Source organism: Centropristis striata, chromosome 3, assembly GCF_030273125.1.
Source record: "Centropristis striata isolate RG_2023a ecotype Rhode Island chromosome 3, C.striata_1.0, whole genome shotgun sequence".
NCBI classification, from domain to species: Eukaryota; Metazoa; Chordata; class Actinopteri; order Perciformes; family Serranidae; genus Centropristis; species Centropristis striata.
The window spans coordinates 28,204-47,500 of NC_081519.1; the positions used below are offsets into that span (position 1 = coordinate 28,204).

Genomic DNA, 19,297 nt, shown 5'->3' on the forward strand with positions numbered 1-19,297 from the left:
ACAGAATACATTGATTTGAAAAGAGATATACAGAGATAATTTGGCTTTAGCTCAGTGCGGTTTGGAATTGGTTGGATTTTAGCGATTCTGATTCCAATTCCAATTTGGCAATAAAGAAAAGAGACACTAGAAGGCAAAGGTGCCCTTTATATCAACAGCTTGCGTTTCTCTGAATACACCTGAATGCACCCAGAAGTCCCCGTTGACACCCACATGCTTTCCCATTTGTTGTTTACATGTGGTAACTCCTGGGGAAGTCCTGACTAGGAATGGGCGTTTGGAAGAAAACTCAATAATTATCAATCAATCAATCTGTAAAGATAATGTCAAGGAGTTTAATGTTTTATGTTTTAGCCCCCGAAGAGGTATGAGGTTAGTTTGCACAGTAATCTTGTATATTTAACCCTCAGGGCCCAATTTAATGTACTACCCTTTCGAGCCCTTTGGGCTGAAAATGTCCACCTCCAAAAAAATGCTATAAAAACTTTACAGATTAATATTTTTTTCTACTTTTTTCTGCATAAACCTCTTAAACAACTTCTGTCCTGCTCAAAACTATTAAACATTCAAAGATTTTGAGAATTTTAACCCTTTAAATGCCAGTTTGATTGCATGATGTCACTGATGTTTTATATGAAAAAAACACAAAAATGTAGTTATTTTTCATATAATATATTTTTTTTGGTCGGGGCATTGGTTTTTATCACAGCCTTGGATATGTCAAAGATTAAGAACAAAATTGATTTTGATGCATTTTTAGTTTTTGTGTAGTGTCAGATTTAAACTGTAATACCCTTTCGAGCCCTTTGGGCTGAAAATGTCCACCTCCAAAAAATGCTATAAAAACTTTACAGATTAATATTTTTTTCTATTTTTTTCTGCATAAACCTCTTAAACAACTTCTGCCCTGCTCAAAACTACCAAACATTCAAAGATTTTGAGAATTTTAACCCTTTAAATGCCAGTCTGATCGCACAATGTCACTGTTACAGATACTAATAAAGATTTTGTAATTACTGCTCGTCATTTTAATTCATGGTTGTTTGAAAAGGAACCGGTCAAGAATCTTAAAAATCAAAGTCTTTATAGTTACAGAAATCCTAAAGTTTTTCTTTTAAACTGCAAGTAATTCTTCTACAGACCTCCATTTAATAATTAGTTTAGTAAGTACAGTGTATTTTAATTAAAGCAGAGAAATATGATGTAGTTTCACAAGTTTTCTGTGCTTATATTGGTTAGAGCAGTAGTTCTCAACCTTTTTGAGTCGCGACCCCCAATTTAACATGCATGTTGTCCGCGACCCCCGCTCACTGAACAGAATCTCACACGCACAGTTCAGATCACCCAAAAAAGAAACAAAATGACCAAAAAACGGAACCAAAATGAACAAAAAAGACACAAATTGACCACAAAATGATCTAAAAAGACATAAAATGACCGAAAAATGCCAGAAAATGACCAAAAAAGGAAACAAAATGACCAAAAATACACAAATTGACCACTAAATGACCAAAAAAGACACAAAATTACCAAAAAGGACACAAAATGACCAAAAAGGACACAAAATGACCAAAAAAGACAAAAAATGACTAAAAAAAAGACACAAAATGACAAAAAAAAAGACAAAAAATGACTAAAAAAGACACAAAATGACTAAAAAAAGACACAGAATTACCAAAAAAGACAAAATTATTTTAAAAAATCAACACAAAATTTCCAAAAAAAAGTAATCCACACGCCATTCATATAAAACTCACATTAAACTTTCATATCAAGGTGAGGGCCGCAAAATATTGCCACAAGGGCCGCAACTGGCCCGCAGGCCATGAGTTTGAGACCTCTGCTCTACAGACTGTGGAGCCCTTCGAGGGAAATTAGTAATTCTGACTTATACAGGGCTAGAAGCAGAAAAAATTCCTGTGCCTGAATTTTCTCTGATGCATCATGTATGATGAAATATTAGCATTCAGTTAAAAGGAGATCCAGATCAAAGTCATTAATACGGAGCCCCTAAAGGGACACGGTGAAAATAAAAACAAACTTTGGTATCTCGTGAGCACGAGATATTTTCTCGTGAGCACGAGATGCATATTGCATGCCGCATGGTGTCTGTAAGAACATCCTCTGCATTTCAGCTTGTTTCTGTATGAAAATGACATTACAGGAGTTAGTTCGGCTATATTTTGACCCGGGGCTTCATTATAAGGACATTGCTGCTTTACTTGAAAAAAAACGACAGTTGTTTTCCCAAGATAACGATATAATTAATCCGAGTTCTTGAGAAAACAAAACCATAGTGTAGTCCAGACGCATAGCCAGTAATGTGATGTATTTGTAACCCGGCCCGTGTGGGAGGAGCCTCTCCACACCCTGGGACTCTGCCTTGTGTTGTTTATGATGATGATGATGATGATGATGATGATGATGGAGGGCGGAGGAGGGACCAGTCGGACACGGTGGTCGTTATATTGCGGCTCGGACCGCATCGTGCTTTATTTCTCACAACGGCTGGCAGCTCAACCTTAAACAGTACCAGTAAACACTGGCTGAGACAACAGAAAGATTAAAGGCTGGTGTTGTGTCCTTACTGGTTTCCACGGTAACTGGTTGCCGTAGATCTGCGCAGTTTCTGTTACGCGTGAGCTGTCCGTGGTACTGAAACAACAATCGCCGTTAATGTGATAATTTTCTGTCTGATGCAGGTCTATGTTATGCTGAACGTTAACACTTTATCGAGCCTACTGATTGGGTTCATCTGTAGTCGGCACTTTGTGCAATAAAATGATTTATTGTGCCGTGCGATAGAGCCGATACGCATGTTTGGTCTTTACTGTTGTATTGTGTACAGCCTTTATAGAGCTCTGTTGGGAGAGCTTGTGTGAAATATTATTTCTGCCTTCGCCACTGGTAGTATTCCCTCTGGGTCCAAAACGGATTGCACTACATACACAAAGTTTCTAGTGACCCGCAATCCTGCTGATCTGCATCTCTCAGTCATCATCTGGTATCCATGGAGACACCCGGTGGTGAAGGCAGAAATAATATTTCGGGTGGGCCAGTACAAAAGTGGATGGGCCATCTTTTCCCAGAAAAAGGACTCGTAAAAATGTAGAACTATAAAAATGACAAATATAGACAAACTGGAAAAATAGTGACTATTTTACTTTGCAACATTATGCATTACAAAGGAAATGACAGCAAAACACAAGCTCTCCCAACAGAGCTCTATAAAGGCTGGACACAATACACAATCGAACTCCTGAAAGATCTTCTCCCCCTCCCTCTCTGTGAAACATGACGGCACTATATACCTTCTGCTTGTTATCGCAACCCTTTACGATGCACGTTATAACCATGATTGTTCACAAATATCTTCCTACAACCTGATACTTCATCAGCTCTGCTGGAACTACGACTCCTGGTGCAGCTCACGCTGGTTCTGTTGACGGAAGTGAGAGGGAGAGGGAGAAGATTTTCCAGGAGTGATGATATTACTGCGCCGAGTCGAAGTGCTCCCAAGTGCTATTCCGCCATACATTATAGTTATCCTTTTTATCCGCTTAGAAAAGCGCCACGTTTTATTTTGTGTCGCCATACTTGGTGGTTTAACTACTGGTGTAGCTGTATTTAAATAGGGAAAACGTGGAGGAGTTTGGTCTCTTCTAACTGTCCATCTGTTTGGATCCTAATGAATGAACTGGGCTAAGCTAAGTGCTAGCCAAGTGGCGCCGCGCGCCAGGGCGATTGAGTGCACGCATTGAGACGCAAGAGGTCTGTATCAACTCGTCTTACTTACCCAAATAACATGTTTTAATATGAAAAAACGGTGGAGTGTTCCTTTAAGGAAACTCATTAATACAGAATCGCCCAGTTTCTGGTCTACAGACTCATCATTATTTACTATAAACTCCTCAATCTGAGGTTTTAATCCTGATTCTTCACATTCTTGTACTTCTATCTTTGTGAGTTTGATAGTTTTAGTTAAGTATTTTTTTTTTTGAAATGCTTTAGTTTTAGTTTAGTTTTTATTAGTTTTTTGTAATGGGGTATTTGTTGGCTGGGAGATTAAAAGAGGTCACAGTAAATTTTGCCTTTATTTCCTTTGTCTGATCCATCTTCATTTTGTATGAAAAAAGTTGAAAAAGACGAAAACGAAGGACATTTTCACTATAATTTTAGTTTGTTTTAAGGGTTAAAGGTTACATGATGATGATGATTAACTGAAACTGTATTGTGTGGTTACAAAACTAAGTCTGAAATCTAAAAGAAAAAGCCTTTAAAGAAGTGAGGACCGGCCGAAATGTCCTCACTTTGCAAAAATGTCCTCACTCTGTTGGTTTAAAACGTGTTCTGGTCCTCACTATGTAGGAAGTACAAGAACACACACACACACACACACACAGAGTTGTGTGTGTGGTTCAGTCAGTAGAACTGTGGCGTCTCAGCTGAAGGATTCTTCTTTACAGAATACGTGTTTAACTTGTTGTGACTCGTTTCTTGTGATGAAGGAAAACAAACATAAAGTGAGTTTGGTTGCGTGTTTTGTTTTTGACAATCATCAAGACAGAACTCGTTGTGTTTTCTTAGAGCTCTTCCCATGAACGGCATGTTGACAGAATGAGGTGATGTCAATGTGACGGTTTGGATTCGTCATGTGTAGATCTACTCTCCTCATATGTTCCCTAAACTCTGTGAGATTATGCAGGATTTAGTAAATAATATCAGAGGTGAAGCTTTGTCACACTCAGTCACTTTGTGTTGCTGTAGTTGCATCATTTCACCACATGGAGGCGCCACAATCTCTCTAGTCAGTGAAGAAACTTCAGCCGTCATTCATACGATGCTACATCACCATTTGTTGAGTTTGTGAATTTTATTCATGTTACTATTCTTTCATTCTGTCTTATGTTTACATTTGTTTTTTTAAGTTGTTCATTTAAAAAACAGTTTATATTTAATTTGTGAAGCTCTTTTAACTTGTATTAGACTGATTTGAAAATAATACCAATATAATAATAAACTATTTATCTTTTCATATTTATATTTATTTATATGTTTAATTAATTTAATATAAAGTGGTTTTCAGAAAGAAAGAAAAAAATACAGTAGGCGTAAACCATAATAAAAAAATGTAAAAAATACCAACAACAGAGGGATCATAAAAACTTTTTTTATCTTTTTTCTCGGGCTAAAATAAATGAATAAAATCTTTATTTTACACTTCAAATAAGTCTAAAATATGCTCCAGATCCTAAACTAGTAACTTTGGACAATTTTTCTGTCAGATCACAAGTTTCATTTCCTTTCTGATTCTGTGTGTGTGTGTGTGTGTGTGAGAGAGAGAGAGCGAGAGAGAGAGAGAGAGAGAGAGAGAGAGAGAGGATCAGAATAATTCTCTTCAGTCTAATAAAAGTCTTGATCTGTCCACTAAAAGAGGAAATCGTCTCTTCATCATGGCTTTAATTCTCCGCTGGTGACAGAAAACTCGTCTGGTGAGTAAATTATGTTTCCAACCTCTAATATTTTTATCAGTATTTGTTTGTGCTATTATGTCAATAACATATATAGTAAAGTAAAGTAATAAGATATTGTCATTTAAAGATAAATGTAGCTGAATTATTATTATTTTTCTGCAGTAAAGTTCAAACCTCTGCAACATGTTTTTCTTAGGAATTACCTGAAATGAATGATGTGTTTTAAATTTAGTAAGATAACTAAAACTAAGAGTCTTTTAACTTAACTTAAAACAACACTGTGGCTGCTGACTCAGCACTCAGGTTTAGTTTCCAGTTGATCCATTTAAATAATGATTGTCCTTTTTCCTACATTTCCAGAAATGCTTTAAATGTTTTTCAGCTGTCAGTGTTCACACTGCAATTTCTACTTTTCTTGCCTGTAATATTAATTTTTTTCACATTTTATATTTTTATAACTCTGTTTTTCATAATTTCATATCTGAACAGTTTTCTTACATATGAAGCATTAAATGACTGAATTGTAGTGTAAAAATACTGTCGGTCTTAAAGTATTCACATGCGTTGAGTCTACAGGTTTATCTCAATAAATGAGAATATCATAGAAAAGTCTATTTCTGTCAGTAATTCAATTTAAAAAGTGGAAATAACACGTTATATAGATCAATTTCATACAGAATGACACCTTTCATGTCTTAATTTATTTAATTTCTTCTAATTATAATGATTATTGCTTACATTTAATGAAGACCTAAAATTCACTGTCTCAAAAAACTTTAATATTACAAAAGACCAATTAAAAAAGTGTGTTAAATATGTAAATGTTGGCCTCTAAAAGTATGTCATCTATATGACTCAGTACCTGGTCGGGGCTGTTTGACTTGAACTACTGGAAATTAACTTTTCATCATATATAACTAATGTATTGAGATGCTCCTGTAAATACTGGAATCAGAAACAGAAAGCTGCTAAAAACCCAAATCCAAACTTTTTGATCGTCACAAAACAAAAACTGTGATGTTTTGTGTAGTTTCTTCTCCTCGTCTTCCTCTCCTGTTCTGTCGTCCATCACCACCTTCTTCTTCTTCTGAACACCATGAGTTGTTCCCTGCAGCGTTCTGGACCATGGGAGGTTATTCTGGGCTGCTGGTTCTGCTGGTTCTGCTGGTTCTGGCCGTGTTTCTGACCACCGGACGCTGTGATGTGAGCTGCAGAGGGACGGACGGCCATGCGGGGGAGAAAGGAGCTCCGGGCAGAGACGGATATCCAGGAGCCAAGGGGGAGAAAGGAGAGCCGGGTAAACATCAACAGCTTCATGAAACTGTGTTTGTTTGTTTGTTCATACTGAGGTGAAGTGCAGAGTGATTATTCATTATGAAAGCTAAAGTCCAATCCATGTTTTTGAGTTTAGTACAGAGGGAGCCACTTGATGCTTCATAACTCATAACTAGAAAATTTCCTCTGGGGAAATTCTGAAAGGGCCACGGGGGCTACTGCTGGTGTGTGTTCACTATGATGAGATTCTTCAGAGATTTATAACTATGCCCTTTAACCTCAAAATGTGTGTGTGTGTGTGTGTGTGTGTGTGTGTGTGTAACTGTAATCACATCAAAGATCAAAGCAATCAACTGAATTAACTGACACCTGCTAATGAAAGAGTGACAGCAGAGGTGGACAGACTGGAATTTCTGTCCTCGAACAGAAAGCATTTTTGGCAAAACCATAATACCTATCATTGATCCGACTTCACTTTGAGCGTCCTGAGTTCTTCCTGAACGTCTACATATGTTTTTTTTTTTAAGAAAAATTAAAAAATAGCTTTGTTAGAGCGATCTAAAAAAACTGTTCCATCTCCCTTCTTTCAGAAATCTCCCTGCGTTTTTAATATGGGAGCCAATGAGGCTGTTGGTGGTGTTGGTGGATCATCTGTGCGTCCTACGCCCAAACTATAACTCTGACAGCTTTACCAGAGGATTGTGAGGGAGAAGACTAATTTTCCTACCGTTGCATTTTAACACGTTTCCATTATTTAATTGGAAAATAAATTGCATCGAAAATGAAGGTTTACTCACCTATCAGTAGGAATGTTTTTTTTTCCAGATGGAAAAGGGCCAGGAAAAAACGTTTTGACGTTTTGAGAGCTTTTTTGTGGTGCAAAATAGTGTTTCAATATGGCCTCCTGGAGGTCATGTGACAGATTAGAGCATTGCTATTGGTTCCCTAGACTCTTCCCTCTTTTTAAAGTATTGCATCACTCAAAAACATGCATTGTAGAAAATTTGACAGGTCAAAAATATATATATATATATATATATTTTAAATCAATATCATGTAAAACCATTGTATTGTATATGTAGGTCTTTCCAATGTACAAAAAAGAAAGTTTTAACATGCATTTTTTTTAATGAAAAACAAGTGGATTATCCTCATTGAACCTGATCTGTGAGAGATAAAGAAGACCATTATTAGTTTTGAATGAAATATAAACAATGTTTATTGGGATTTTTTCAGTTTCTGACACGTTTGGATAATTAAACAAACTGACAAACATTATTGCTGAGAAAGGAACATAAGAGGAGGTTAAAACAGGATAAACATGGTTGTTTCTGCTGAAGGTTTGACCGTGTCCTGTTTGTCTCAGCTGTGGTGGCCAGCGGCCCCGTGGATCCAGCCATCCTGCTGAGGCTGAAGGGGGAGCAGGGGAGTCGGGGCCCCCAGGGGCCCATGGGTCCTAAAGGCTACCAGGGACTCCTGGGAGCAGCGGGGCGACCTGGGAAGGCCGGCGTCCCCGGACCTGATGGGGAGAACATCGGACAACGTAAAGACACGACTCACACCAGAACATCTGCTGCTGCTGTTCAGAGAGTTTTATGGTGGTAGTGGGCCGGGGAGGTTTAGGGGGAGACAGCAGGGCAACAGTAAATACAACATGGTCTCACAGGAATCCGTGGAATAGCCACGGAATCACTTAACTCAAAATCCGTGAAACTGACACGGATTTGGCTACAATGCCAGTTAATGCCAGTCATATCCCGTGGCTATTCCAACATACAAAGTGATTATGTACATTCACTGAGTGAAGATTTAAAAAATAAAACATATATTTCTGGCTAGAAATGTGATCAAAATCCATTTTTATGCAGAAACTAAGTCAAAATATTGATTTTTTTTTTCACTAAAAATGAGAGAACTGTCCGCCATGTTTTTTGGGACCTTGAAAGTCACGTGACTTGGAACAAACCAATAGGAACAAATATCCATGGAATAGCCACGGGATATGATGTCATTAACTTGCATTGTAGCCAAATCCGTGTCAGTTTCACAGAAATTTGAGTGATTCCGTGGCTATTTCACGGATTCCTGTGAGACCAGGTTCATAAATGCCACATAGAAGTGATGAACATAATCTGGAAGCTGAGAACCTGAAGATTAATCTGAGATGCAGCTCAAAAATATCTAATATAAAATGACTTAATGAAGTAATAATTTTTTCATTGAAACCAATTATGGTCTATAAAGGGTCATAACATTAGTGGACGCTTTTTAAAATCCATTTCCATGTGCAACAGATGGACCGATGGATAGATCCACAAAGAACACATGCAGACTATAAACTGACTGTTTTGGTGTAATTATATAATCATAAACTGCTCTATATCCAGGTATTTATGTGTATGTTTTGGTGTAATTATATAATCATAAACTGCTCTATATCCAGGTATTTATATGTATGTTTTGGTGTAATTATATAATCATAAACTGCTCTATATCCAGGTATTTATGTGTATGTTTTGGTGTAATTATATAATCATAAACTGCTCTATATCCAGGTATTTATGTGTATGTTTTGGTGTAATTATATAATCATAAACTGCTCTATATCCAGGTATTTATGTGTATGTTTTGGTGTTCTAGGAGGACGTGACCCTGCTCAGCAGGCCCGTTCAGCCTTCTCTATGATCAGGACCGACAACACGTTCCCTACTGTCGGAGCGGTCTGTAATCAATCAAACCTTTCATTAACAAAATGTTTTAAATATCATAGAATCCAAAAATGTTTCTCTTTTCTTTCGTTGAGAAGAAAACTATGGAAATTTAGCATTTTATACTATAGTGTTGAATTAAATTCTGACTGTGTAGACTGTGGTGAAGAAGTAAAACATGAGTACTGTGGAGTAATTAAGAATACTTTTGAGATACTTCATTTATGAGTATTTCCATTTTTTGCTACTGTATACTTCTACTCCACTATATTTCAGAGGGAATTATTGTACTTTTAACTCCACTATATATTTAAAATTATCTTTAGTTAGCTTGCAGATTCATTAATAATGCAAAATATAACAAATAAATTATAATGTTTTACTTATAAGTTAACAGTTAAAACTGTATTGATGGTGAAATTGAGAAGCTACCCAGCAAGATTATAAGGATTTTTCATTAGTTTTTGTTTTAATTTCGTTGTCAATTTTTGTTTTCAAATTCAGTTAGTTTTAATGAGTTTTTAGAGTGAGTTTGCTAGTTTTAATTAGTTTTTATTTTTTGGGGAAAATGCTTAGTTTTAGTGTTAGCTTTTATTGGTTTTAGTTGAGTTTTTATTAGTTTTAGTTTTATTAGTTTAGTTGTAGTTTTTATTAGTTGTAGTTTAGTTTTTATTAGTTGTAGTTTAGTTTTTATTAGTTGTAGTTTAGTTTTTATTAGTTTTAGTTTAGTTTTTATTAGTTGTAGTTTAGTTTTTATTAGTTGTAGTTTATTTTTTATTAGTTTAGTTTAGTTTTTATTAGTTTTAGTTTAGTTTTTATTAGTTGTAGTTTAGTTTTTATTAGTTTTAGTTTAGTTTTTATTAGTTGTAGTTTAGTTTTTATTAGTTGTAGTTTAGTTTTTATTAGTTGTAGTTTATTTTTTATTAGTTTAGTTTAGTTTTTATTAGTTTTAGTTTAGTTTTTATTAGTTGTAGTTTAGTTTTTATTAGTTTTAGTTTAGTTTTTATTAGTTGTAGTTTAGTTTTTATTAGTTGTAGTTTATTTTTTATTAGTTTAGTTTAGTTTTTATTAGTTTTAGTTTAGTTTTTATTAGTTGTAGTTTAGTTTTTATTAGTTTTAGTTTAGTTTTTATTAGTTGTAGTTGTTTTGTAATGGGGTATTTGTTGGGTCCAGATTCAATAAGGTCACAATAAATGTTTCCTTTATTTCCTTTGTCTGATCCATCTCAGCCCCAATAAGTTTATTAAGTCATAAAACCAGATAGATGAAATAGATTTCATATCAACCAAAAAGGTTTACGGATGGAAAAAGTTGACAAAGACCAAAACGAAGGACATTTTCACTATAATTTTAGTTAGTTTTGGAACCACAAAATACAGTTTCAGTTAATTATATTTCTTTTAAAAAGCTCTCAATTTTTTTATTTTTATATCAGTTAATGAAAATGTCTTTTCAATTCTAGTTTTGAGTCATTTGGTTAGTTTTCGTTAACTATAATAACCTTGTTCCCCAGCAGTTTATATAAAGTAAAACATTCTGTTGTTCCTCAGAAAATCACGTTCCAGAGCAGCTCGTTGAACGTGCCGGGGGATTTCTCCACCGTCTCCAGTGACTTCACCTGCAGAGTGGCTGGTGTTTATTACTTCACCTTCTACTCTGTTGCAAAGGTAAAACACCTCCGTCTCTGCTGCTGTCAATATCAGATATCAGAATAAAGTTACGCTTCTGTAAAAATATGTCACACACGTTTTAAAACAACAGATTTTTTTATGTAATCTGCAGAGGTGGAATGTAAATAAGTGAAATTTTGTACACTGTAAAAAAAAAAGATAAACAATAGCTACTCAATAAAATTGAGGCAACAGATTGCATGCAATATTATTTATTAAATCTATCTAAGTTACAAGTTAATAACAACTTAACAGGAAGTGTTAAGTGTCAATTAAAAACGGACTAATTCTATTGTGTTGGATTCATTCAAAATTCTCTTGATTTAGAATTACAGACACATAAAGATTATATTTAATGTGATCAAAATAAGTAGTTTAGTTTTTTATAATAATATAATAATCATTATTTATAGAGCACTTTTCAAATCACATGTTACAAAAAGCTTTACAGAGACCAGTTAACATGTTACTATTCGGAGGCCTTTTTTTTTTTTTGAGAATTAGTTGGTGGTCAGTGGATGTTTAGGGGGAGATAGCAGGTCAACAATAAACGCCTCATAATCTCAGGAGATTAATCTGAGATCAGCGCTGTGTTGTTCTGGTCAAAACGTCGGAGGTCGGAGGTCACATCACTGCTTTGAAAATCGCCAAAATAGACGAACTTTGCAGTGTATCCTGACATGCTTGGGCTCTATAGATTCATCAGATCTAAGGAAAAATTGAAAATTGAGTCGCTACGCCCTCTGGAAATAAAAAAAAATAAAAAAACAGAGAGTTTGCCAGCGGGACGTCCGAATAATAACTGACATAAAACAACAGATAGAAGTAATGGTGAAAATGACATAATTCTGTGCAATTAAAAGACAGTTCAAGGGAAGTTAAAGTTTAGGTAAAATCGGGAAAGGCTCTCCGATAAAAGTTTGTTTTTAAGAAGAAACTAAGAAGAGATCACTGACTCAGCCGAGCGGATTTCCTCCGGCAGGTTGTTCCAGAGTTCTCCTGGTCCGTCAGGTGTTCAGAGGGATCGAGGCCATGAAGGCCTTAAAATAATCAGGAGGACAGATTCATGAAAACACAACTGACTTCCTACATTTTTCTCAAAGAGATTTGAACTTTTACTGAAGTAAAGATCAGAATACTTCTGTGTTGATCTGCAGCTGTTATTAAACTTCTTCTTCTTTAACTCTGTTTCTGTGTTTTAGGTCACCTTGTGTCTGAAGATCGTCAGCACGTCTATCTCAGACAGACCCGTGTTCTGTGACTACCACAAGGCCGGAAACAGGGTCAACGACCAGGTCAGATCCTCAGAGCTCTCTCACTATTCATTATTATTTATTATTATTATTATTATTATTATTATTATTATTATTATTATTATTATTATTATTAATCACTCTGTGACTACCACAAGGCCGGAAACAGGGTCAACGACCAGGTCAGATCCTCAGAGCTCTCTCATTATTAACTATTATTATATTATTATTATTATTATTATTATTATTATTAATAATCACTCTGTGACTAAACCACCTCAGGAACATTACAGCAGCGTCCCGTAGTGATAAACAGCATGTTAACAACAGAGTTATTATAACGAGAGGAAAGGAGGAAGTCAGCTGACGTTATTGAGCAACAAGTTGACTTATATGAAATATAAAAAATATATAAAAATGGCTCCACATTGATGAACTACTACATTTAAATGCTCTTCTATGCAGTAGTTCAGGGATGGGCAACAGGAGGCCCGGGGGCCACATACGGCCCTCACCCTCACCTGAAGTGGCCCTCAGTACAACTACATGCATCTGAGCATGAAATCTTAAAGTGCAGTGTAAAAATGCACAAATAACTTCTAGTAATTAATGTTGGTCTGCTGTTCTTACACTGAAAAAAATAAAATCACAGTAAGTGTTTATTTTTTATTTTCTTCAAACCTTTTGTATTCCTATTAATACTGTTAAACATGCATTAGAGCATGAAATATGTTAAGTTACTGCACTGTAAACATATTTAAAATGTCAGTTTCATCATATCTGGTTAGTGATGCTCCTATATGTGGCCCTGTGGTGGTGGACATGATAAACTGAGGCCCTGCAGCATTAAGGGGCCCATCCCTGCATTAGTTAGTGGTAAAAGCAGAATAATGTCATGTTTTATAGTTATATAACGTTGTGAAAGGAGCCAATGGATGCTCTAGTGTGGTCCTGAAGCTGCGCTGTGATTGGCTGCTGTGTCCAGGTGATGACGGGCGGCGTGGTGCTCCAGCTGGCGGTGGGGCAGAAGGTCTGGCTCGAGTCCTACAAGGACGCGAAGCAGACGATAAACTCACGAGACACCTCAGAAAAACAGATCGGCTTCAGCGGCTTCCTGCTCTTCGCTGATTCATAATGAAGGTTTTCTGCAGCGTGACACTGAAACTCTTCTTCTGCATGTTGACATTTACAGTCATGTTTTTAACCCATAGGAACCTATGGTGACGCCTGTGTAACAAACACGTGAAATGTTCTAGAATCTCTCATATTCAGCTTTATGCTTCACCTTAACTCATTAAGTCTCTCAGCAAGACTTCTCCAAAATACGTGTGTGACTGGAAACAGAAATGTAAAAAAAGAGCTCATTTCAAAAAGCTTATTTGTTGTTACTCGGCTACGTTTAAACCAATTTAACAATTCTAATTCTAATCTAAGTACATTTGACCAAATATGAACAAAAAATAATCCTATCCTGTCACAATTTTGATAAATGTTGTGGAGATGCAAAGAAAAAGGCAAATTTGTGTTTCTGTGAGCAGAAAAGGTGTCTAGTTTATTTCTTTTAAAATAAGAAATATCATAAACATAACTTCCATAAACGCCCAATGTCACATATATGTCATATCACAGATCTTTGACATTTAGGGGTAGAATTTTTTTTTAAAACATTAGAAATGTGTTCTATGTGGTATATCCCCCATAATGTTCCTTTAAGAATAAATAGTTCTGGGTTCTTATGGGTTAAACGTTGTTTTCAGAGGAAATTCACTGTAACACAGTTTTACATGACTTAGTTCCTCCAGCTGATCTGTTTCCTTCATATGACTCATGTAAACCCTGTTTCAACATTGACTCTGCTGTTAAATCCACATTAAAGGTTAATGAGTGTCTCTGTGTGTGGAAAGATTAATGGAATGATACGTATGATTTATGCTTCCTATACATCAGAAGACTCTGAAAAGATTTGGAAAAGACTCCCACAAAACTATCGTGTCACACCTGCTCCCAGCTAAAGACAAGAGTTTAGTTTTTAGTCTCACACTGAGTTTTTAGACAGACTGTGGATCTAGCAGGGAAACTATTTACAGACTACAACTAGATTCTTTTAGCAGTTTTCCCATCATCTCTTAGTAAAAACTGACTAAATGGAGGAGAAGCAGCTTCTGGCTCCAGCTGCTCTAGTTCTAGTGTGACTCAGTGGTTTGTGTTGAAAAATAAAAAAAGAAGAGAAGACGCCACTAAATGCCCTCACAAAGCTGAAAAAGAGTTTCTGTTTTTCTGACATGAAAAGTTGAATATTTTACAGTAAAAATAGAAATAAGGAAGAATAAAGGAAAGGAACATTTAGAAATGAATTCATCATATACAATTATGTCCTATTAATTATAATTTGTTTAACTGAATAATTATATTTATCAGCTTCAACTTTTATTTAGTTAATCAAACATTATTCATTGATTATTTATTACTTATTTATGTATACATTTATTTATACATTTAACTGGCTCTCCTTACTGTTCTCTTTAGAAACATCTAAATATATGACATCACTATATTTTTATTGAGACATTATTGTGATGTTCCTTTTTCCTGTGGAAGTGGTTTTACTGGTTTTACTGGCCGGTCTGAACCAGGGCCTTTTCCCTGCTCATCTATTGGTTGGTGATTGTGTTACGTCACTGAGACTTGAGATAATATCAAACACGTTGATATGATCCAAACCAAGACTAGTTAAAGACTGATATGAAACAGATTACTACCTTAAACTGACCATGGAGATGACGGAGCAACGTGACTCCAGTTAAACTAGATTTACTGAAGACTTCAGCTTCTAGTCTTTAGGGACTGGGGGAATGTTTTGGTATAAGCTCAGTATAACCTGAGAGAGCAGGTTTAATAAACATCCAGGACAGACAACCAACACTAGAAGACACCAAGAGTCACTAAATGCATTAAATGGAAGAAGAGACGCTCTCACTGCCTCTGAAGGTAATACACAGGCTCTATCCCAAAGTCAAGGATCCTTCCTTGGTAGGATCCTTCCTTGGTAGGATCCTTCCTTGGTAGGATCTTTCCTTCAGAGTCGGCTCTCCAGAGACGAGGCCAGTTCTTCCTTTCTCTGGTGTAACACACATGGAACAGCTTTCCGAGTGTGTAGCTGTGCGTCATTGTGTAACTGGACGTCCTGCTCAAATTCAGCGCCGCAATTTCACCAGTTCACGACATGGATGTGTCGTTGGCATCAGCACTCTGACACATATTATATAATTATTATTATATTTGTAGAAATGGAAGAAGATGCTGTAAGGTTGAATCTCCATGATTTAACAAAAAAAAAAGCCACAAAGTGGATTAAGCCTGAATATTTATCTGATCCTGGCTGAATTTACTTAATTTCATAAAAGCAGCGCATGGAGATGTGTTCTGTGATTTTTTAAATTTTACTTTACAGTACAGTTATTTATTAATAAAAATAAAGAATAATCGGGGACTGTCGGCCTGTTAACACGATAAACAAATGTATAACTATATATACTTTGCACATAGTACATCATCTGACGCATATATATGAATTAACATTAATAACTTTAGCCACTGAGACGCATTAATTAACTTAACTGGCAATTTATAAAGATGTTTATCATCTTTTAGATAAATATTCTGGTATTTTTTTTATGTTTTGCTTGACTTTGAACACAAGTTTTGTAAGTTATGTGATAACATTCAGTGTAAACTGGAAATACTTTTATATTTAAATCCATATTGTGCCGCCGGCATCACTGTTTCTACACTCGCCATTTTTAAATCTGCCGGTAGACCGGTGTGCGCAAAGCATTATGGGTAATCGGAGCTCACGGAGGACACACACATGCATCCTTGGAGTTTGGGCAGAAGAAGGACTCTGTCCTCTGAGGATCCTGGACATCAGGACAGACCTCCAGCTGTCCATGACGGAGAATCCTTCAGATTCAGTTTGAGGATCCTTCCTGGACTTCAGGATACAGACAATGAGCACTGAGCCCACCTGTATATAGGCTTCACACAGCTGGTCTACACCAGGTAATCAGAGACACACACCTGAGCTGATCACTGATCACACAGGTGACAGGTGTGAGCCCCTCACAGACATTATAGGCCACGTTTATACATAGCAGGGTATTTAGAGAAACGAATACCCCCCGCCCCGATTTAAAAAAAGTTGTCATTTACATCAACCCGCATAAATACGCCGTCGAGCGCCATTATAACTATAACTGCCTACCTATTATATGGGCAGCAGTGTAGGGAGAAGGATAAAGCCATCAGCCAATCAGAATCCAACCTAAAACCCTGTTACTCCCCGTTGACACAACAACAAATAACCAGAGTTTTCCAAATTCTCCACTTTGCCCGGAGTTTTTAGAAATAATCGTTTTCTGTGATAGAAACGGGGTTTTCGTGTAAATGAGAGGCCAAACCGCATGGAAATATCTGCGTTTTCCCTTTGTGTAAACGGGGCCTGAGTCTCAGCAGTTTACAGAAGTAGAGTTCACCATCCAAGTGTAGACAATACAAAAAGCTCCAATATGTCAAATGTTATTCAAACTGAATCACAGGAAAGATTTTTCTCTGGTGTTCCAGAAGTCTTAATATGATATTCTGGAGGAACATATTTATTCTCGACTAATAAAAAATGGTGACAATTTGCATCAAATCTGTGTCATAAACGGTCTCAAACTAACACTTTGCTGCAACAACTTGTGATATAACTGATCATGGAACTTTATTCACTCATATCTTAATGTTCTAAACCCCTCATACACTTCAACGGTTAAATTAAAAATACATTCTTGCAGTACTAGTGTGTTTCACCTCTTCAGACAGAAATGATCTGTGACCCCTCTGAGGTTATGGAAGTGAAACTTTTTTGTTTTTGCACACTTCTTCTTTCTGGTAAACTTTTGCCACTGGTCCGTCCTGAGCTGACCTCTTCCTCCGTTATTAGGCGTGTTGGTGTGTTTCTTGTTCTATCAGCACATACACAACACCAGCAACAGCTGCATATTCTACAGTTCTGTTATCGGCAACAAATTACAGGAACAAATCAAAACCAACAAAGTGTTAGTTTGTCTTTCAACACTTTGTGACTTCCCTACACTACCCTATATAATAATATAATATAATAAGCATAACTAGAAAATTTCCTCTGGGGAAATTTTGAAAGGGCCACGGGGGCTACTGCCGGTGTGTGTACACTATGATGAGATTCTTCAGAGATTTCAAACAATTAATACTAGTAATGTTATGATACTATATAATATACAAGGAGCACACCTACAACAAGCATTCCTCTTCAAGTATTTATTTATACAGCAACCTATGACCATTAACCTCAAAATGTGTGTGTGTGTGAAACATTTGCATCTGGAGTGTGCGCGCTTACGCGTGCATGTGTGTGTGCGTGTATCTGTAACTGTCATCACATCAAAGCATCAAAGCGTTGGGGTCGACCAATCAGAGCAGAGCAATCAACAGAATTAACAGCTGTGGAATCTTCTGGCACAGTGACAGCAGCCAGAGGTGGGCAGAGTGAAATTTCTGGCCTCGAACAGAAAGCATTTTTGGCAAAACCATAATACCTATCATTGATCCGACTTCACTTTGAGCGTCCTGAGTTCTTCCTGAACCTCTACATATGTTTTTTTTTTAAGAAAAATAGAAAAATAGCTTTGTTAGAGCGATCTAAAAAAACAGTTAAATCTCACTTTTTCCGAAATCTTCCTGCGTTTTTAATATGGGACCCAATGAGGCTGTTGGTGGTTTTGGTGGCGCATCTTTGCGTCGTACGCCCAAACTATAACTCTGACAGCTTTACCAGAGGATTGTGAGTGAGAAGACTAATTTTCCTACATTTCTATGTATAAATTATTTCTGTAGAGTGGAATTTGCGGCCTGGAGCGAAGTTTTCAAATTTATTTTTTGACAGTTTTACCTCTCCCTCTACACTCTGAGCGATGACATCACACACTGTGACACGAACATTCCGTGCAATACACACCCATTATAATCTCAGAATTTCTCCAAAAATGATCATGGTGATTGAACAGGGATTGATAAAAAACTATATGACCTATCGAAACGTGGATTAATACACCGATACACAAGACTTGTGTCTACTGTTTAAAGTTTAAATGGAGTCTCTAGGTGAAATTATGCCGGAGAAGTAGACGTCTGAAAATCTTCAATTAATGTTCTTTTTTGCTCATTTTCTTTCGGCTGTCCCATTCATTTCAATGCAAAATTTTGGGCAGTTTTTCGCGACTTACGTCGCGAAAAATTCGTATTCCGTAGAGAAAAGTAATAGCACACCGATCCCGATCAAACCGCACGTTTTGATATATAATTTGACTAGTAGCGGGACGAAATTGCGTCCGCAAGAGGAATAAGAAGAAATCCACAGTATAACAGTAGCTCCAGTGCTCGGTGCGATTGCCCCGAGGCCCTAATAATAGCTCCTACTACACTACCCTATATAATAATATAATATAATAATAATAATAGCTCCTACTACACTACCCTATATAATAATATAATATAATAATAATAGCTCCTACTGGAGACACAGAGACACTAGTGGTCAAAGGTTTGGGTTCTTCCACTAAATGTAAAAAACAAATTGTTTTATTCATGAAATGAGTTACAAGATGAATCGAAAATATAGTAAAGACATTGACAAGGGTAGAAATAATCATTTTAACCTGTAAAAAATCCAACTTTACTTTACTGCAGGGATCTCAAACTCAAATTACCTGGGGGCCGAAAATGTCATCAAAATGACAAAAAAGACATAAAAAGACAAAAAAAAAAAGACACAATTACAAAAAAGACACAAAATTTTAAAAAAAAGATACAAAATTATTAAAAAAGACAAAATTATT

The 19,297-nt window shown here is 36.2% G+C and overlaps 1 protein-coding gene across 1 annotated transcript; it reads left to right on the plus strand.

Moving 5' to 3' along the window:
- Nucleotides 1-5,406: 5,406 nt before the first annotated feature.
- Nucleotides 5,407-14,269, plus strand: LOC131962851 (complement C1q subcomponent subunit C-like). The gene is made up of 7 exons (XM_059327948.1): nucleotides 5,407-5,492; nucleotides 6,589-6,771; nucleotides 8,116-8,292; nucleotides 9,390-9,469; nucleotides 11,008-11,124; nucleotides 12,330-12,422; nucleotides 13,366-14,269. The coding sequence occupies exons 2-7, from the start codon at nucleotides 6,600-6,602 to the stop codon at nucleotides 13,513-13,515; spliced, it is 789 nt and encodes a 262-aa protein (XP_059183931.1). The 5' UTR covers nucleotides 5,407-5,492; nucleotides 6,589-6,599; the 3' UTR covers nucleotides 13,516-14,269.
- The last annotated feature ends 5,028 nt before the right edge of the window (nucleotides 14,270-19,297 follow it).